The following is a 22,428-nucleotide window of genomic DNA, read 5'->3' as shown; positions in this document are numbered from 1 at the left end:
TTTCCTTTTGCCCTCACCCATCAAGGCGACAGGACGCAAAAAGCGCTTGCAGTCTAGCTCCCCTGCCTTCATCCTTCTTTCTTATTCGGTGTCTAGCTCCCCTGCCTTACGCTTTTGAGGTTGAAGCCTCCATGTCCAATACCGAAGGTGCAAATTCTTCAATCGTTGCCTCGTGTTGGTCCAACCATTTTATCAACTCATGAAATGGTATTCTCAAGCCCATTTAGAGTTTATGACAAATAGGTTGAAGGAGGGATAAAGGGACCTGAAGGATCACATCAATGTACATCTCCTTTCGAGATCAATATTGAGGTTATCGAGCTCTTCCATAAGGGATAGCATCTTAACCCAATGTTTATGTACAGACGACCCTCAGTCATCTTGGCTTTAAAAATGCTTCCGTCGCGGCATATCCAATATGCCGGTTCGACGCCGTATAAAGTTGATTTATGTGAAGCATTTATTGGAACCAAAAATGTCCAGCCTGTCATACTGCTCATGAGTGACACAAGCAGGTATGACGCTACAAACTTTGCGATTGTCCTTATGCCTTAATCCCGAACGTCAAATGTTCCTTAAGCAAGGACTCCTTTCACATGTGAGACTTAATGTTTGAGTATTTGACCGAGACCTCATCACATAATTATATTGCATGCGAAACATCAATTGCTAAAGCAAATAATTAAATCACCGCATGCAACATAATAAAGCATACCCCTGTGGGATGATCATGATCCCAACCTATGCGACTCACTGAGCGCACAGTGAGTCTATGGTCACTCTAAGGTGGCTCTATGCTATTAAAAAATAATTTACCTATCAGCATGTAGATGGGCCTTATAACTTCTGTGTGGGCCTCCTTCTCCTTAAACCTTCTTCTCCGTGGGCTTGCTCTAAAATGAACAACCTCACCAAAAATTCCTATACCACTCTCATTATAATTGAAAAGAAACTCCGATCAGAAGTCGGACAGAGTACATAATGAGAGAAAGCAAGCTTTATTATTACAATGCTAAAAATGAGGGGGAGAGAGAAGAAAGCATTACAATGGCATACAAACCCAACCATAAACATAAACATACAAGCAGTTGTGAGCTTCGTGATCAACCATCCATACATCACATAATATACATCCCATGTAATATTAATTATACGAAGAAAATACAAGTCCAAAATTTGTAATCCAGAAATTAATTATACGAAGAAAATACAAGTCCAAAATTTTGCAATCAAAACAATGATCGAAAAATATGTGCATCCAATGAACATATAAAATTTCAATAAATTATGAAATTTTAATTTTAGGAAAAATCTAATTTTATCCAAAAAATTAAAATAGCATAGCTAATAATGAAGAAAAATTTCAGAAAATCAAATTTTTAGAAAAACGATGAAAAAGGCCTGATCGTCGGCTGTCGGCCCTGCAGCGCGCGCTGCCATCGCTGCCTGCACACGCGCTCAGGCCCTCTGCCAGCATCTGCTTGCCCGCAGGCTCTACCTACGCTTGCACTACCTCCACTACGCGCACGGCCTAGGCTGCACGCGTGCCTGGCCGTGCGCACACTATGCGCCGGCAATAGTAGTGCTACTCTGATTTTTCTTTTTTTTTGTGTGTGTGTTTAATATAAAACAGCAAAATCAAGCATAAACGCAGAAAATTTTAAATTTTCATATGCTTTAATCATCCAATTAATTGTAAAATCAATCAAGCGATTCTCATCATATAACTACTAAATGAAAAGCGATAAAAGCATGCTTCAAAAGCCATAAAGCACGTTGACGTGCAAATTAAACATGCAATTATGACATAACCATCAGCCCCTACATCGAACCGGGCTCTGATACCACTTGAAGGATCACGTGGTACGGCCCGAGAACGCGCTAGCGGAAACGGTGAGTAAAAACGCATAATAACAAAAATTAAAGCGTATAAAAGAGATCCCCAATAATGGCTAGAATTGCACTTTCAAAAATTACAATTTGCTAGCCATTTATTTCCTTCCATGGAATTTTTCATGGACCCAAAATAATACATGTTCGTCGATTTTTACAAAAAAGATACAAGTTCAATGAATTTTTATTTAAATCCATAATTCATCATAGTTCTAGAGAAATTAAAGATAATTTATATGATGTCATTAATCAATATAAAAAAGATAGTTTCCGTCAACTAGGGGTGTTCATAGTTCAGTTAAATCGGTCGAACTGAATTGAACCAGAAATTTGGTTCAAATCGAAAATCAAATCGAAAAATTCGATTCGATTTTTGGTTTTTTTTCTAAAAAATCAGTTTCCAGTTCAATTTTTTCCGTCACTGTTCGGTGATCAAACCGAATCAAAACACCATTTTTTTTTTCAAATATATATATATATTATTTTATTAATTATTATTATTTTTTTTTTGGGAAAGGTAAATTTTATAAATGAAAAAAGGAGGTATAGTACAACAGTGCTCGTATGATATATTATCCCACGACAGACCAAGGGATACGCCATAATCTATAAAGTGTACTAGAGCTAACAAAGCTAGGAAGATTTTTGCTAAGAATCCGTAGTCTGACATCTATGATTAAGCTAGCTAACGTAGCCGGCGACCTCAAAGTGTGCTCGAACCGTCTCATGTTGCGTTCCCTCCAAATGTGGTAAACGCATGCCCCAAGTAGCACACGGTATGCCATGTTAATAATGAGTTTGCCCCTCCACTTCCTAGAAGCCCATTCAATATCCATCTGCCATTGTCTGTTAGGCCAAAGAAATCGAATAGTTCGTCTGATAATAGTCAAACAATGTCTACTATACTGACAATGAAAGAACAACTGCATGTGTGTCTCCAAGTTGTCCTCAGTACATAGGACGCATCCTCATAAATATGATAACCATTTCTTGTCCGTCGTAGCAAGATTTTCCTGAATAGCGAGCAGAGAATGAACATGTGTCGAGAAATTTTTAGAGGTCCAGAAAGTAGTGAATACTAGCTTACTTTTGGACCTGGTGGATCAAATAAGCGATTGAAAACCTTGTGTGGTGACAATATTGCCCGAGAACCACCACAAAATTTGGTCATTACGACCGTGAATGGCAGGTAGTACCTGCAAGATCTCCAGACATTCGACGTCAGTGATAGAAGGCCATTGCCACTGACCCTCATGAATGACAGCCCACAACCTGTTGGATTCCTGCAATCCCGTAACAATAAGTCCATGGGAACTCTCTGAATAAGAGGGCCTAGATGGTGCCAAGGGTCCCTCCATAAATAAAAATACCGCCCATCACCGATGCAGTAAACAACCTCCGATCGCAGCCATGCCCTTAACCGTATAAGTTTCTGCCAACACCATGAGCCTCTATTTTCATATATAGTCCAAATAGAAGAGTCCTGAAGTCGTCCTTGGTGTAACCATTCCACCCAAATGGATGTCCTGTCACAACGAATAACATCGCACAATTTTTTACACATGAGGGCCCGATTCATTATCCCAATGTCTTTCAATCCTTGACCCCCCTTATCCTTTGGTTTACACACCTCCTTTCAAGCAACTTTAGCATACCCACTACTCCCCGTGCCTTTCCATAGGAACTTCCGTAAGCGTTTTTTAATTTCATTAATGACCGTTTTTGGGAGAATGAAAGCCGAAGACCAATGAAAGCACAGATTTAATAATTTGCACTCGTCCTGCATATATGATAAAGCCAACCCCTCCAATCCAGCAATACGAGACTCAATTTTATTCAGCAAGGGTAGGCAATCAGATATCGAAAGTCTAGATGATATTAAGGGGAGTCCTAAATACCTCATTGGCAGTTGTCCCTCCTGGAACTCAAGCATCGTCAGCAGCTCCTCTTTCATTCCTTGAGCCGCTCGGGACAGTATGAGATGACTTTTTTGTGCATTTAACCGAAGCCCCAACCAATCACCAAAGCGATCCAGTCCGTCCTTGAATACACGTATAGAGTCCACCGTTGCTCGACTGAATAAGATAACATCATCGGCGAAACGCAGTTGGAAGATATTGGAGGCTTCACATTTCCAATGAAATTGAAAGCGTCCATCTTGCTCAATAATTTGGAGGAAGACCAAGTGCATCATTTCCATAACAAGGACAAAGAGGTATGGAGATAGAGGATCACCTTGGTGTAGCCCTCTTGACCTCACAAAAAAATCTTGTGTCTTCCCATTCAAGCCCACCGAGAACGATGGTGTTGTAATACACTCTTCAATCCATCTCATAAATATGATCGGGAACCTAAATAATTGAAGTGTGGCAAGGAGGAAATCCCACTCCACAGTATCATATGCTTTACATATGTCCACTTTCAAGGCACACCGTGGAGGTAATCTCTTTTGATTATATCCAATGAATAACTTTTGTGCCATCATGATGTTATCCCCAATACTCCTGCGAGGTATGAAAGCCGCCTGACAAGGACTAACAAGCTTGCCCAAGACCACACTCAAACGTTGGACCAGTAGCTTAGCAATAGCCTTATAAATCACATTGTAGCAAGAAATGGGATGAAAGTCAGCTACAGTAATAGGGGAGTGTACCTTGGGAATAACCGCCAAGAGCGTACAATTGACTTGCTTTAAAAGTTATCCCATAGCAAAGAAATTCAAGACAGCTCTAGTGACTTCATCACCCACGACTGTCCATGCAGCTTTAAAAAACCCAGACGAATAGCCATCTGGGCCTGGAGCTTTGTCTTCTGCTATATCAAACATTGCAAGTTTCACATCCTCAACCGTGAAAGGCTTGATAAGCTGCGAGGCTTCGTCCTCATCCACAAGATGTCGCGCCCAAGGGCGCAAAAATCGTAGATCCAACACTTCCGTCGTCGATTTCCGCCAAGTAAGGACTGACAATAGGAGACAAATTCCTCACTCACCGCATTAGGATCGGTCTGGGTGACCCATGACCATCGTTAATTTCTAACACCCTCTTTACTGCACGTCGATGTGCAATCTTGCGAAAGAATACACGTGTGCACTGGTCTCCTTCCTTCATCCACTGCATCTTTGCCCTCTGTTGTAACATATTCTGTTCCAACTTCGTTGCTTTTGCATACACTAATCGAAAACAATGCTCCAAATATATGTAAAGCTCATCATGTCTATTCAGACTTACCAGATTTTGCGCCATGTCAAGAAACCCTTTTGCAAGCTAGACGTTATGCGAAAGGTTCCCTTTCTCCCTTCTTAGTTCACGGAAAATAGGTTTCAAGTCTTTCAACTTTCAAGTGACCGCATACATAGGTATACCAACTATCTCATGCTGCCAAATCTGCTTCACTCGTGAGATAAAAGACGGTGAGAGTGTAAGGTAGTTATCAAATCGAAACATATCTCCAAACTGCCTTTAAGAGTCCCTGGAAATCACCAAGGGCGAATGATCACACGTATGGGGGGTGAGGCATGTATAGGACAACGTCGGATATCTCAACATCCAAATGTCATTTGTGAGGATCCTATCCAGCCGCTTCCAAAGGTTACGCGGGCTAGCACTGTAGTTATGCCAAGTAAACCATTCACCCTGCATAGGCAATGGTAAGAGTCCACTATTCTGAATACAGGAATTAAATTCCTCCATCGCCATCCTTATATTGTCCGACGTACCACAAACTTCACTAAGATCTCTAACCGCATTGAAATCCCCTCCAACCATCCATTGGCTATCAACATAATTTAGAGCTAAAGCCTCCAAGGTACCGCAAAGATCCCTCCTAGCAGCCACCTCATTAGCACTATAAATAATAGTAATGATAACAGGATTATGCGAGGCTCTAAATGTAATACGAGCATGGATAAATTGAGATCCCGACGATAGCACATCAACATCAATTAAGCTATCATCCAATGCCAACCAAATACGATTACCAACAGTTGCATAATCCACAAACCATTTCCGCTGGGGCATTAAGAAAGACTGAATATGAGCAACATTATTCAACTGAACACGAGTTTCAATAAGACCAAATAACTGTAACTTGAACTCCGCAACTAGATCTCTGACAGCTAGTTGGTGGTCCCGCTTGTTCAGGCCACGAACATTGCACATGCCAAATTCAACATGGTTCAAGGCACAAGGGGCTGCATACTTTAGGACCCCCAAGAGCTTCATCTGCTTCATCAATCAAGTGCAAAGCATTATAGGTAACAATGGCCTTACCCTTATCCACTCGACTCGGCCCCGTCTCCTTTGTTAGTATGTCTCGATTTTCAACTTGCTCGCTACAAGCTGACTGGTTAGTCCCCTTCTCACAACCATCTCGAGCATGACCCAATTTCAGTACATAGACAGTCACCGGAAGCTTGGTAGATTGGACCACTTTCTTCACCCCACACTCTTTGGCACTATGACCTAACGTCATACAACTGGTACACTTTTGCGGCAACCACTCATACTCAATGTCGATCTTACAGGGCGATTCTCCCCCATCTTCATCAAAACTCATCATGATAATATGTTTTGGCAGTTTAGAGCTGATATCAAGCATCACACACACACGAGCGAAATCCAGTCTCGTACATGCTCTCGTAATGGCGTCCTAATATAACGGTTTCCCCACACCACTAGCCACCATGCTAAGCCCTTCCTCAATCCATAGTTCTACTGGAAGATGACGTAACAGGATCCAAATAGGAACTTGCGTATGCTTGAGCTTTCTCATCACCATACCTGGTTCCCACTTTTGCAGGACAATAGGTTGTCCCTGGAACAACCACGGTCCCCCTTCAATAACCTCTTCCATGTCAATAACTGTTTTGAATTGGAAGAAGAAGAACCTATTTGCAGTCACATTAACTTCACGCAAAGCTGGCCATACAGATTTGGTGTACTCCTTGAAGTGATGAAAATAAGGCCGTTTCCCAACGAAATATCCTACAGCCGTAGATCTCCATCGTTGAGAACCCTTCTGGATGGAATCCAGTGTCGGACGTACAATGATCTCACCATTTTGTATCATCGGAGCAATATATGATAAAGTTTTTGGGGAGGAATTATTAAAAGCATCAGCTATTTTATCATCCACAATATGCTCAGGACATGCATGCAACGGAACATTGCCAATAAATAACCCAGTGGGAGCAAATTGTACCTTAGGAGCTTGTTTGTATGCCATTTCATGAACTTTATCCACATCATGCACCCGTTCCTCCAACTGGACAGCAGCATTTATCGCATTCTTTGAACCCACGCAGTCCACCTCATCCCGCCCATTACTCGCCATGTCAGCCTCCACATCACCACGTATGTGTGCCACATCAGCACACTCATTCACATGAAATTCAGCCCGATTATCATCGTTAACGCCCGACCCATCTGTACAGCCCTTCGTTGGAATAGTCTGCGAGCAACCAGTCGGAACCTGCTGCTCGTCGCCATACTCTGCTGCAACAACATCTTTCGCATGTTCAGGCACTGCAATCCTCTTTTTCGACGGGATATGTATTTCTCCTGTGCGTTTTCCAGTCATAGACATTGGAACCAGCATTTTCCATGGCTGTTGACGCGTAACCGGCGCTACCACCTCATCCATGGACGCATAGTCACCATCAACCACTTTGTACGCCAGATTCAAGAACTCCTCAATATTGAATTCGGCCAGCGACTGGTTTGCATCACCTTCTCCATTGCCATCGCTAGGGTTCGCTTGGCCAAACCCTAGATACGATTTATCCCCCCCCCCCCCCCCATCATCAAGACTTCTCTTTTATCCATAGGAATCCGACCTCCATCCCCAATATTGCTAAAGCAATCATCTGTATCCGGAGAGGAGCCAATTTCCGTCGTCTTCCTCCCTAGTGCCGCGTCTCCCATGCAATACCCTAATTTCGACAACTTTTGTACATAAAATTTCAACTATTCTTACGCGAGACGAAAGGCACTTGGAACCCTCAATTCACTCAATTCAAAACCCTTGATCTACTACTATAGCAATTAGCAGCACTTAGATCTCAATTTGAAATTCAAGAAATTCTCAAATTCAAAACATAAAATTAAAAAAGTGCAGTCCATTGATATATGTCTTTTTCATTCACAGAGCCCCACCAATCCCATCAAATATCTGCTTACGCTCCTCTACTAATTTCTTTTTTGCATTAAATTGGAGAATAGAGAAAGACGATTGGGTTTGGGTGTGAAATAATGATTATTAATTATTATTACTCACACACATTACACTGTTAGGATAGATGACCAAAAAGCCAATTAGATTGGCCTGGATGTATTCTATTCTGACAATTAACCGACATTATGTAATACTATTTTTATGTGAATAAAATGAGTATTCCCATTTACGTTGTTGTACTCATTCTGTATGTTTGTATTTGTTTGAACATCACAATAAACCCACAGACCATTGACAATCGTGCAGTTTGGTCGCACATCAGATGACGGTTATAAAATAAACTACCAAAAGATTGGGTCTGAAACGTTCCAAGTCGAGGACCTCGAGATTGGGCATCGAAAATTCTATGGAGACTTGCACTAAGACTCGCATTCAATTATTGAGTACCGTGTTTCATCGATAAAAGATGCGGATAATAGGTGTCGAGACCACAAAAAACAATTCCTACAATACTTCGCAGAAGTGGGAGTAGGGTCGATTCCACAAGGACTGGTGTTAAGTCGATTTCTTCAAAAGAAAAAGAAAATAATCAGGGGGTTTTGATGGTAGAGAGGAATAATAAAAAAAAACAAAAAATAAACTGGAAAGCAATTAAAATTAGAAGATGAAAATATGAGAAAGAGCTTTCCGAGTAATTAACCATGCTATGTTGCTACTGAGTATTGAACTAAACAAACAATTACACGGATTTGTAAAGTTCAATTAGCTAAACAACCTTCTTTATAATGAATAATTGGCCACATTATTCATAAATCAGATGTTTGTAATAAGAGAACAAAGAACAATATGAATACTTATTTAACAAGCGTAAAAATTTCAAATTAGATCACACAATAATTTAGGAATCAAACAATCACCTCAATCTTAACCAGAAAATAATGAAATTAGCCGGACATATTAATGGAAGAACATACTAGAAAGTGGAATTCCATTAACTTTGGGCAACGAATTAAAACTATAGAGAGAATATGAAAATAAAGTTGTCAATTGAATTCAAGGTCTGCTCACAAATTGAGATACTCCCCCTATTTACAATAAAAACCTCCTACGAATCTAGACATATGGGGGGTTAAGTACATGATTGGTTCTTAAAATGTCAACAAATCATCCCATTATATCAATCACATATTTAAAGGCATGCTTTCCAAAATTCAGCAAATCATTCTTTTTTCTCTTGTGAAAATCGCATCTTTCCTTTACTTCATCAGTGTTGACTGAAGCACTGACCGTGGGCACGTTTTGTCAGTCCTGCAAAACTGTCTTGAAATCTTTTCTTTCCTTATTTGATGCCTTCAATTTCCATTTTTAGCTTGATTTTGCCATCTTTACCCCATATCAAATCTTTTTAGCTGAAAATGCAATAAATCCACATGATTAGGAATATTTTAGCTCAAAAAGGAAGGTAAAATCACCATAAAATAATGACAATTTTTGTAGTTATCAAATACCCCCACACTTAGCTTTTTGTTTGTCCTCAAGCAAACTCAAGATCATTATGCATTCAAAACTCCCTCCAAACTTGAACATACTCAAGGCAAATTGTAATCACGTGCAAAGTAAATGTCTTATTTCATGAAAAAGATAATTCAACATGTATCCAAACAAGTGTTCACACAATGACTATTATCAAAACCAATCATCTAAAACTAGTGGACTATTTCTCTCCGTTTTCCATTCTCTCAAGTGTATATGGCTCAAGTGTTTCCCTCGATACTTACTACGACAATACTTCACCATAGGCTTGCTTATATACCACATCTCTACCACTTTGAAATATGGACATACATGGATCAAAAGGTCTTTGATTTTGGTTGTAATGGGGCTTTGGTTTGGTAGTAGGATATTAAGGATAATGAGATTAAGTTCCAAGAAACCAATTAGAGCACCAAAGAATTGAGTGAGAATAAATCGAAGCTCTCAAAAGTTACTCATTTACCCATTTCTTCCTTTAAATTTTTTTGACAATTTCTTGAATTATGCCTTTCTATTTCTTTTGGAGAGTTTATACATTTTTCTTCTTTCTTTTTCTTTTTCTTTCATTTTTTTTGTGGCAAGAAAGTTGCTTTCTTTTTTATTATTTTCGCCACTCGGTTTTTTTTCTTTTCTTTTCTTTTTCTCCTTTTTTTTTTGTGATAGGCATAGAACAAGAAAACGATGTTAGCTCCACATAGTATAAAACCACAATTTTGGAACCCCCACACTTATTTTGAAATATATCTTTTGAGCACAAAGATCGCAATGGTCATTCTCCTATTTTGAGAACTTATTCTTTTTAATATAAACCCATTTTTCTTGATGCTCTAATAATCCTTGAAAGGGTTAAAATCGAGAGGTTAAACAAATGACAGAATAGGTTCGTGTATAATGGGTTGTATCAACAAAACAGGTCAAAAAGGCTCAAATGGGTTATCTAAAGTTAAAATGTAGTGTGGTGGTCAATGAAGGCCGAAAGTGGTTTCTAATGCCTTTATCAATCCAAATAAATGCACATTTATATGGTCTCGATGTGGTTCAAGGCAAGTTCTAGGAAGACAAAGCCATAGAAGTTTTTTTTCTCTCAAAAAAGAATGAATTTTACATAAATATGTTAAGCTCAAAATCTCATGAGGTGTGTTTTAGTCCACTAATCCTATATCAAAACATTCCAACTCAAATAATTTTGGTAAAAACAAGTTTTCAACTGTGAATTATCCTTAAATATGAAACATGCATTCTTTTGCACCTAACGTCATTAAGCCAAGAGTGGTTCAAAATTAAAAGGGTTTCATCATGCCAAAAATTTTTCACAAAAATTTATCAAAAAGTTCCTCATTTCAAGTCAACTTGAAAAAGAAAAGAAAAATTTTTCACTAAGCTCATCCCTCAAAAACTTTCATCAAGCATTTCCACCGAGCGTATCAAAATTTTTCATCAAGCACAAAAATCCTTCCAAGCACATTCAACGAGCACAACAACAACCAACAAAACCAACAACAACTAATCATACCCCCACACTCAGAATTCACATTGTCCTCAATGTGAACATTGACATGCAACTCAATAATATATAAAATTAAAATTGAGAGGGTTAAGAAAATGTCCCTGAGTGCATGCCGTCAAGTGGTCAAGGCATTAATGGATTGTCATCACGTCTTGCTGGTGGTGGAGTGGTGGAGAGGAAGACCTTGAGCTTTTGGAGGACTTTGTCAAAGTAGGTCTCTTGAATGTGGGGAAATTATATTAGAAAGAATTTGCATACTTTCCCCTTTCATTTTTGAATTTTGATTTTTCACTATTTTCTTTTTTTTAATAAATTAAAATAAAATGAAAAATAAATAAAAGTGGGCATGTGGAAGTGTTTTTGACAGATTACCTCATTTCACTAAGCGTGGGCACGCTTAAAGGAATCAACAAATCTGCTCTTGAGGGGTGAGCTAGACAGATTAGGGCTAGACAGATTAGGATTACCCTTTAGACGTGGGCACGCTTTGCAAAACACTAACAAATAAATGAAATGAAACGAAAAAGAGGAGAAGAGATAAAAAAATTCATGGGTTGCCTCCCAAGTAGCGCTTTTCTTTAATGTCTTTGGCTAGACATTGTTGTGCCTCAACTTGAATAAGTTGGGCACTCCAAATGCACTTATTTTTCATCGTAGTGCACCCAGAGATGGTATGGACCAAGGAAAACTTTGAGGTTCATGAGAGAATCCTTCCTCGAGCTTATTTTGTCATGAAATGCTTTGTTCTTATAAGTTCTCGGACCAGAGGTGAAGCTTTTATAACAATTGAATTTAGTTTTTTCTTGCACCAACGGATCAATAAAATCTTTTAATTTGCATTTGCTGGTGCACAATCCCTTGAAGAACTTTGCATAGTGAGGTATTCTTTTGATTGCGTCAATCAATGGAATATTTACCACCACTTTGCTAACAGTTTCAAGTGTTCCCTTCTTCTCCCTTTCCTACTTTCTGGCAAATCTTTCTAGCAATGGGGGTTTGGCCATCAACACCTTGTGATGTTCCTTGTTGGTCATTTGGGGCTTGTTGGTCTGCTTTTGAAAAATTTTCATCTTTTGGTCTGGTTCACCTTATTGGACATGCACGCGCTTAGTGTCATTTTCGCCCATGTCTGGTTGCAACTCTTTTCACTGCGAAAGACAATAACACTAGCATTTTGCTTATGATTAACAACAGGTTGGCTAGGTAATTTACCTTGGGACTCCAGTTACCAACGGAGGATGCCAGTTGACTAATTTGAGATTTCAAATTCTGAATGCTCATCTGAGTCTGCTCTTGGATTTGTTAAGTCTGCTGTTTGATTTGTTGTTGGAACTGTTGGGTCTATTGTTGGAACTGCTGTTGTTGTTGCTGTTGGTTGCTTAAGATTATTTTCATCATATCCTCAAGAGATGGACTTGGCTTAGAATTGGCTTGAGGTGGAGTCCAGGTTTGAGATCGGAAAACGTAGCTAAGACTGGGGTAATCTATCCATCCTGGATCGTGCACGTTGGAAGGGGGATCATATTCTCTTTGTGGTGGTCCAAGAAGTTCTACAACATTGGCATGCTCAATGGTTTCTTCTTGAAGCATAGGGCACAAATTTGTGGGATGTGCCATGGAATTGCGTATTCCACAAGCCTGCACTTGTTGGTATTCTTCTTTGGCAACTCTTTCAATAAACGATCATCAATGGAAGATAGTTCACCTCATTAACCGGCAGATTACCGTATCTAATCCCAAACTCTTGAGTATTGACCCTCATGATTGTAAATAGACTTTGTGCCATAGTTCACTCTAGGTGTGCAATATCTCTTGTGCTAACTCTGGCTCCGAAGAAGTGGATGTCTTTTCGACTTATTGCTTCGTTTTCTTTCAAAATCTTCGTCCAGTCTTCTCAATCTCGAATCAGATTCAAGTTCACCTGTATGAGAAGATTAGAGTATTAAACCAAGTAACAAAAATAATAAAATAAGAAGAAATAAACTTAAAAACGCCAGTCCCCGACAACGGCGCTAAAATTAGATGGGTGTCGAGACCACCAAAAATAATTCCTACAACACTTCGCAGAAGTGGGAGTAGGGTCGATTCCAAAGGGCTGGTGTTAAGTCGATTTCTTCAAAAGAAAAAGAACATAATCGGGGGGGTTTGATGGTAGAGAGGAATAGTTAAAAAAAACTATAAAAATATGAGAAAGAGCTTTTCCGGTTAAAGTCAGGTTCATGCTTGATTTCGTGAGTTGATCATCAATGTAAATACAATACTTGTTCAAACAAATAAATCATTTATGGTCATTAGTAAGACCTAACAACCTCACCTTTTCTTACCTTTTCGTCAACCAAGTTATGACCGTTGGCTAGATCCCTAATTAATAAACAACCCCGGGAACATCCATAAGATTTAATCTATTAACAGCATTAAAAATTAGAAAGGCCTGATTCTAATTAACAAATTCGTACGAGGATAAATCATTTAAATTGATCATACATTCCCCATAACATAACTAACTACTTTGACATAATTAATCATGCTACGTGCTAGTGAGTATTGAACTAAACAAATAATTACACGAATTTGTAAAGTTCAATTAGCTAAACAAACCTTCTTCATAATGAATAATTGGCCACATTATTCATAAATCAGATGTTTGTAATAAGAGCACAAAGAACAACATGAATATTTATTTAACAAGCGTAAAAATTGCAGATTGGATCACACAATAATTTAAAAATTAAACAATCACCTCAACCTTAACCAGAAAATAATGAAATTAGCCTGACATATTAATAGAAGAACACACTAGAAAGTGGAATTCCATTAACTTTGGGCAATGAATTAAAACTATAGAGAGAATATGAAAATAAAGTTGTCAATTGAATTCAAGGTGTGTTCACAAATTGAGATACTCCCCCTATTTATAATAAAAGCCTCCTACGAATCTAGACATAGGGGGGTAAAGTACATGATTGATTCTTAAAATGTCAAAAAATCATCCCATTATATCAATCACATATTTAAAGGCATGCGTTCCAAAATTCAGCAAATCATTCCTTTTTCTCTGGTGAAAATCGCATCTTTTCTTTTCTTCATCAGTGTTGACTGAAGCATTGACCGTGGGCACGTTTTGTCAGTCCTGCAAAACTATCTTGAAATCTTTTCTTCCCTTATTTGATACCTTCAATTTTCATTTTTAGCTTGATTTTGCCATATTTATCCCATATCAAATCTTTTTAGCTAAAAATACAATAAATCCACATGATTAGGAATATTTTAGCTCAAAAAGGAAGGTAAAATCACCATAAAATCATGACAATTTGTGTAGTTATCAGCGGGGCGTCTACGCGATCTTTGTAGGTTGATTGACTAGGTATCAGATCAACTGAACTGACTCACAGGGATCATCATATGGAAGCCTTGGAGGCTTGGTCGGTATGACTCGAATCCCCGATTATGGTAGTACTAGAGAGTCCTCAAAGTTGAGAAATTACAGCAGTCATGTGCATACGACGATTGTATTTTAGATTTGCGCGAGAGGTGATTGTTCATAGACGTGATCATCATAAGCCTTGTCCAGTGCAGTTGGATTATGTAGCAAGAATGATGAGTTCCAAAGGAGGATCCGTCCCCGATCAGTATGTGACTGAGGTATCTCCTATGCACATATAGATGCGTTCACACCTTATGAACCTGTGTCCATAGTCATTGATCGAATAGGAAAAGGAGGTTCCTATGTCGAGAAACTTAGCGTAACGCGATCTCAAGTATTAAGCATAGATGCCTAGTCTAGGATGGGAATTGACACCTAATTTCATACCCTAAACTAAGGTTGGGAGACGGTAGACGGTAGGTGGAAGGATCGTACTCGTATAGACTCGAGATCCTAAATGTTCACATGGACATTCACCTAGTGTCTAGTACCATGGACCATTCCTAGACGGCCACCCATAGTGACGGGCTTTCTTTATTAAGTGTTAATGAAGAATTATCAATTAAATTAAATTTAATTAATATTAGTGTTAGACACTAACCCAAGTCAAGCTGAAAGGTGAACCTAAATAGTCACACATAAATTACAGAGAAAGAACGAGGAATTAAATTGAAATTAATTCCACAAGTAATTAGATTACTTACAAATGAGAGCTTCATTGGACGGAACGCCCAAGGATAAATTAATGGAATTAATTTATATTGGGTTTGTCCTTGTTATATAATAAGTTGGACCTTATTAATTAATAAAGACAATGAGGGTTTATGTATTTAATTGGATATAATACATATTGGGCTCAATTGGATGGATTTTTATTAAAATTAAATTTAAATAAAAATTCATTGGACTTGTATTTTTTAGCATAAAAATCGGCCAACCCACCCCTTTTGAGCCCATTGAAAAATTGTATGGAAGAAAATAATTGACTAGCAAATTGTATTTTGAAAAGTGCAATTTTAGTCATTTCTTTATTGAAATTAAGAAGACATATATATAGATGATTGAATGTATCTAAACATATTCATGTACATCTATACAAGTTATATATATATATATATTATATTGTGTATAATTTTATTTAAGGGAATTATTATTATACAATATACAACAAAAACAAAAACTCTCTCCTTCCTACACTCTCCTCTCTGTCGTCCCCTCTCTCTTGCTCTTGGAGAACTTTTTTCTCTTGTTCTCTTCTAGCAAAGAGAGCATTGTAATTTTGATTCCAGTAGTGTGGACAAATTAGAGGGTTCCTGTGTTGGAGCCTCAAGTGAACAACCTTTCAACCGAATAATAGAAAAACGAAGGTATTGTATTTCTACTTTCTTGTTATTTTCGGTTTATGCATATTTACCTCAACCCTGTATATGTTTATTTTATTTCTCTATACATTGAACGCCCAGAAGGTTTTACCCTTTGGATGCGTTATTTTATGCTTTAATTTCAATTATTATGCGTTTTCATTCTACCGCTTCGCTTGCGCATTCCCGGACCATACCACGCAATCTTTCATACATATAGTCACATTCTCATACCATTATCGGGTTATGATGTTGTGTATCACGTAAGTCATAAGTAGTGTCTTTTTCATGCACTTTTATAGTTTCATTTGTCGTTTGTTTTATAATTTTTTTTTCCTTCGATGTAAGTTGATGGTCGATGCTCGATGGACTTCAATTCAATTTGCTATATGTATTATTTGGATATTGAATACTATAGTCGTACTATTAAATTTGAATTTAAATTAAATGAATGGATTTTTACAGTGTTCTTTTCTTTTTATTTGAAATTTTGAATTGTATTCGTAAATATTCTTTTCATTATACATTTTATTTTTTGGTATTTTGATATTTTGGTACATGTATTTTTGGATAAAATTGAAAAATACTAAAATATTTATATATTTAAAAAATTAGTTTTTTCGATTAAAAAATCAAAAATTACCAAATAGTGTTCGATTTTTTATTTTTGAAAATGGTGAATCAAATTTTCGGTTAATCGAAAATTTGGTTCGGTTGACCGAACTGAACTCCTCTAGGCATCAACTAAAGAAATTGAATTTTTGTCATGGATAATTACCATAGCTAAAAGTGAAAAAGCACATATAAATAGTTTTTCAGGAATAATTATACAACGACTATTAACCGTAGTTTTAGTAGGCGAGACCAAAACATTAGTTATAGTTAAAATAATGGCAAGTACTTTAGTCATGACTAAATATGATAAATATTTTGGCCATAAATAAGACCTTGACAAATATTTATTCAAGAATTATTTGTTTATTTTTTTAAGAATACAAGTTTCCTTAGTAAATATACATACAAAACTAACAAATGTTTAATATTTAACTTAGATACTTGACAATAGTTATATTTTCAAACTCGGGAAGAAAATATACATCATAAAAAGAAGTTCGTGATTATAAATCCATTATATATCTTTCACTTGAGTTACCTAAAGTTTCAAAATTATAAATTTACTTGATAGTTTATTTGATTTGGATGATTGCATTTGAAAAGATTGTTAGAATTTTTTTTTTAAAGTTTTAAGTTGATCTCTATATATGAAATGCTCTTGAATAGTAATTAAAATTTAATTTTTCATACAAAATTTATTTAAAATATATAAAAAAAAAATCAAACCTTTAGAAGCTCATTGCATTTGTTTCATTAATTTGCAATTGCATAAAACTTCAAACTTGTATTTTTTTTCCTAGTAGAGAGTATAATATACTTTTATGTAATCAATTATCAATTATTTTATAAGTTAACTTTTTCAACTATAGCAAATAATATATTGTTGAAAGTAAAATCTAACTTAATTTATCATAATTAATTAAAATAAATATACACTAAGTAAATATTTTCCTATTAAATGAAATCTGATATTGTTATTAATATTGTATTTGTGCAATTCAGTATGTCCTTTTACATATAGGCTCTAGCTTAGTAATTATTAATCGATTACTCTGTTTTTAAGAAAATTCGATTTATTTGAATCTCAAAAGATCTTGGATAAATTTATTGTGACTACATAAATATTACAAAATAAAATGAAATAAGAAGAGTAATAAGTATTATTGATCAATTGTGGTTTATTTAAATTTTAATATGTGCCAAGTCGATAATTCTAATATCTATGGTCATAACATATTGAATGACGTAATTATTAATAACTATTTTTACAATACCTATTACATTTTTATTGGTACCATATTAATCAAACTATAGTATGTAATACTAAAGTTTTAGAAAACCTTTTTTCCGCTCACAATTTTTTCAATAGTATAGAAAATGTTTATATATATATATATATATATATTTTTTAACAATAAGCAATTTGTCATATATTGTTGAAAAAATTATATCGTCTGTATTGACATTTTGTTCTCCAATATTAGAGATAAATGAAAAAAAATCACATAATGTACGGAATAGTTACACTTTAAATCCTCAAATAATTGGTCACGTTTGTTTTTTAACCTGTTTTACTCTTCAAAATATTTATTTTACATGATAATTTATTTAATAAACTTTTCTTTCATAAACTTCATTTTTCATCTAACTTATTTTAATATGACAAATGATCTAACTGATTCTCGTTTATATCTACGTTGGAAAATTTATTGACGCATTAGTCTTTTTAATTTTCATGAATTTTTTTAATTATTTTGTGTTATATCATAATGGTACTTTATTTTTTAATTATTTTTCATGTATTATACTATGAATATAATATTGAAAAAGATTAATATAAGTAAATAACTTCAATGTGAAAAGAAATTAATATGAGTAAGTATGAGTGATGTCAAAAGTACTTCATAAGAGTAAATGATAAATGTAAAAAGTAACTAATATGGGTTACAAGTATTATTTTACATAATTATTCTTAAAAATAATATTATTATAAGGTTAATTTAGGCAAATCAAATAAAAAAAAAAAAGAAACTTTTAGAGCGTTCATACTTCTATAAAGGGAAAAATGCAAACAACCCCCTTGTGATATCGCAAATGAGCAAATTACCCCCTTATGAAAAAACAAGTAGCAATTTATCTCCGTGTATTTTTCAAAATATAACAATTTACCCCCGTATGATTTTTAAAATGAAATAATTTACTATAAGGAGGTAAATTGTTTCATTTTAAAAAGTGAAGGGAGGTAAATTGCTATATTTTTTTATTAGGGAATAATGTGCTTATTTTCAATATCACAGTGAGATAAATTGCTATTCACCCCTTTTATAAATATACAGATAAGATAATCGGTTGGATTTGACCAAAATTAATAAAAATTTACACATCAACTCTGAAAAGTGTTGAGCATGTTTGATGTCTGAAGTTTCCGTTTCTCATCGTATACAGAAGTGCAAGTAATCAGAAAACCAAGACAAGCATTTTTAGTCGTGCCTGACAACTTAAACTGACTACAACAAAATAATTACGACAACAGAACACAAACCGTGAACCAATAACACATTACTCTATTTATTGAATTCCTATATAAAAGCATGCATACATCAACTCAAACAAACATTACAAAAGAAAACAACACACAATTCTCCAAACCATGCATCCTTTGACAATCATCCCATATCACAGCATGCAGTCTGTTCTGGCAGTCAATCTCCTGAAGAAATTACTAGGAACAGACGGTAGCTTGCTCCTGAACCTCGGATGCCTCAGCACATACAGTCCTGCAACAAGAATCACGACATGAATCGGGGTTACGTAAAGCACCACTGCAGCACAAACACAGAACAAAATGAACAAGCTGGTTGCTCTTGGATCCCTCCAGCTTAGCAGAGATTGAAGCCTTTCCCCCTGTGTTGCTATGTCTCCTGCCACTGTCTGAATCCTGCCTGCAATGCTTCTCAGCCTGTCGTACCTCATCCGGACAACATCCTGTTGCCTGGACGTGGGAAATGTGTCGAATTCTTCATCTAGCTCGTCTGGATGGACTGCTTCGGCCCATGATAGCTTTGTGTCCATGTGGGGTGGGTGCCTTGGTCGGTACCTGTAGTTCCATAGCCCGATAAGGAATGCGTAGAGGAAGAACGTTGGTAGTATCAGCTCCGGGTACCAGAGCAGTATCAGAAACAGGACATGGACTAAAACTGAGGTGATGGGGTTCTTCCAGTTGCAAACGTCGTTAAACCACCGGTTCACAGATACCATACCGGAGAGGAGAGACATGATCCTGAAGAAATTAGCTTTGCTTCTTCTCATGCTCCACATGTGGGAGTCGACGTCCAACATGTACTCCACAACTTCTTTTCTGAGTGGGGGTTCGGCCCGACCAAGTCTTGCAGCTACAATGCTCATGGCCTGGTACCTTAGGCTGTCAAGCTGGTTGACGGTGAAAGGATGTAAATAGTGCATTTTGGGGAGTAAAGGGCGGCCATAGAGGTATATCATGTGAGCCAGGGAGAGGGTGGTAAATCTAACTGCTAGTTGGAGTTCTCCCATCTTCTTTAGGCCTGATGGGTGTAAAACAAGAAGGGGATAGGAATGTGTGTAGACTCGGTGTGCTTCCAACGTCGACAACCTTATGCGTACTTTTCCAATGCGCAAGTCTCGTGCTGCACCAGCACCAGGCTTCTCTGTTCCTAAGTGGCAATTGTCAAACACCCCCAGTGTTAAGACGGTGCAGGGATCATAGACTTCCCACGTGTACTGTTCGTTCCATTTGGGGCTGAAGTTGTCCAGAATTGTCCTTGTTCGGACCCATTTCTGCCCGTATTTGGCTACACAATAGGCATCTGTGCTTCCTCTCCCATCCTTCATCTTCATGGGGAGAAGTCCTTGAGCACCTAGTATTCCGACTTCAAGTACTCCCACTGGAGGCTTCCATAGCTGCTTTGCTGTTGGTCGTTGATCGCTTATATACATTGTCGACTCGTCCATTACATGATATCCACCTTCAAGACACACCCTTAAGTGTATTCTGCTTGAAAACTTAAGCTCCTTTCTCCTGTCGGCTTCTAACATACCGAATCCAAACTTTTCAAGGTTGAACCAACGAGAATGCAGGGGCCGGTGGTCTAGCCTCTTCTCAAAAACCGTCAAAGGTAGACTTATTCTTCCCAATACCTCATCTTTGGAAGGATGCACTTGGTCCTCAACAGTGAGGACAAGCTGCTCTTCAAACGGTTCTGCAGCGACAAAGACTAGATCTTCATTCCACAGAGGATTTGCTGTCCGAGCCGGGCATATCCCAGTTCTCAGCACCTGATTTCCCACCTGAACTTTCACAAAAACTTCTGGCAAGCGGCTGCGATCATTTGGAATGATGTCCTGAGCTTCAATCACATTCACCCTTAAGTACCAAAGTTTTGGAGAGATGTATACCTTAGACCTGACGTTGAAAACTCCCTCCCCATAAACGGAAGCAGCATCTGCATGCCAAGCGTCGGTAAAGGCCTCATCAGCTTGAGTTCCCATCCACACTGCAACCATGATTTCTCCCCTCACCTTGCCGTCTCCACGCCTATCCTCCAGTCGGTACCACTGAGGCGCTAGAGGGCTGTCAGGCGGCACCCTGGTTGGGACCTCGTTCAAGTCAAAAACAACCCATCCAAGATAATCGTCCCTTCCCACCATCTCTTTATCCTTCACAAAAACTTCAAGAACTGATGACTGTATCCGCTCTTTGGAGAAGGCAAATACTTGGTTCCACTCAGGATTCGTTTTCCTGTCAAGATGTCTCGTTCTTCCTTTATAGTTCCCAAGCTTCACTTCCACATATGGGTCACAGCTGGCAGTGATGGAGCTTGGTGGAAGATCTTTGGCCTTGACTACACGGACATACAGATAGAATGCCTGCTCAACAAGGTCGAACGTGTTCGTCATTCTTTCACCACTCATCCATCCTCTTCCACCATTCGGCCAATGCTCGCCAAGCTGGGGATTTGCTTCCTTCACCTCAAAGTCATCTTCATTGCTAGCACGAGCTTGTAAGCTAATCGGACGCTGCATTGTTAACTGCACTCCCTCTGCCCTCTTCCCCAACAAAAAGCCCTGTTGGTGCAGGACTTGGCTCTTGTGAACGTGATGAATAGTTTCTGGTCTAATTTCAGCAGTCTCTTCAATCTCACTCGTAGATTCTTGCGTTGGAATGTCACTTCTAGAGTCAGCCTCTGTCTGGTTGCTATCAGATTCAACTAAAGGAAGTTCAGAATTTCCATTATTTTCTATGGACTTGATAGAATCATCAGCAAGAGAGGCTTGAGAAGGTGGAGAAGTAGGAACTGTATCTGTAACTTTGGGAGGTCTAGAGTGTACTGGTGGTGGCTGTGCTAAATTGAGCAGAGAATTTGGCTCAGGTTCAGGTGAGATATAGATTTTAAGGCCAATTTCACCTCTGACAAACGAAAAAAGAGACTTCGACTCTAGCTGGAAACGCTGATAAATGTCGTCTCCTTTCCTAACAACATTCGAGCAAGAAATCCTCACTCTTCCAATAAAGTTCCTGCCTGCAACAGGTCTTCTCTCATGGTAAACAGAGACTTCAATGTGTTGATGATGGTAGTTTTTTGTTATGTCGAAATCAAAGAGGAGTTTCTGGTTCCAAATGGGATTGAGGTTTCTTGGGATAGTTTTGGTTCTGCTGAGCTGATTGTCGAAATCGACTTCTACATATGGACTTGCTGATCCTGCACCATCTTTGGGCACAAGACCATGAGCATCTATGACTTCTACCACCAGCTTCATGCTCCTTTTCTGCTCACTTGGCTCCTCTGTTAAGTTACCCTGGAAATGGCTGCTTTCAAGATATCTCTAACTCCATTCTGAAGCAAAGATGAACATGTTTAGAGAAAAGGCAGTCTGCTAACTATATA

The 22,428-nt window shown here is 37.7% G+C and overlaps 1 protein-coding gene across 1 annotated transcript; it reads right to left on the bottom strand.

Moving 5' to 3' along the window:
* Positions 18,905-22,428, bottom strand: LOC105173362 (FT-interacting protein 1-like). Its single transcript, XM_011095071.2, has one exon. The coding sequence runs from the start codon at positions 22,298-22,300 to the stop codon at positions 19,184-19,186; it is 3,117 nt and encodes a 1,038-aa protein (XP_011093373.1). The 5' UTR covers positions 22,301-22,428; the 3' UTR covers positions 18,905-19,183.

Source organism: Sesamum indicum, linkage group LG11, assembly GCF_000512975.1.
Source record: "Sesamum indicum cultivar Zhongzhi No. 13 linkage group LG11, S_indicum_v1.0, whole genome shotgun sequence".
Classification (NCBI taxonomy): Eukaryota; Viridiplantae; Streptophyta; class Magnoliopsida; order Lamiales; family Pedaliaceae; genus Sesamum; species Sesamum indicum.
The sequence above is the reverse complement of the archived record's forward strand: the minus strand, read 5'-3'. Positions and strand labels throughout refer to the sequence as shown.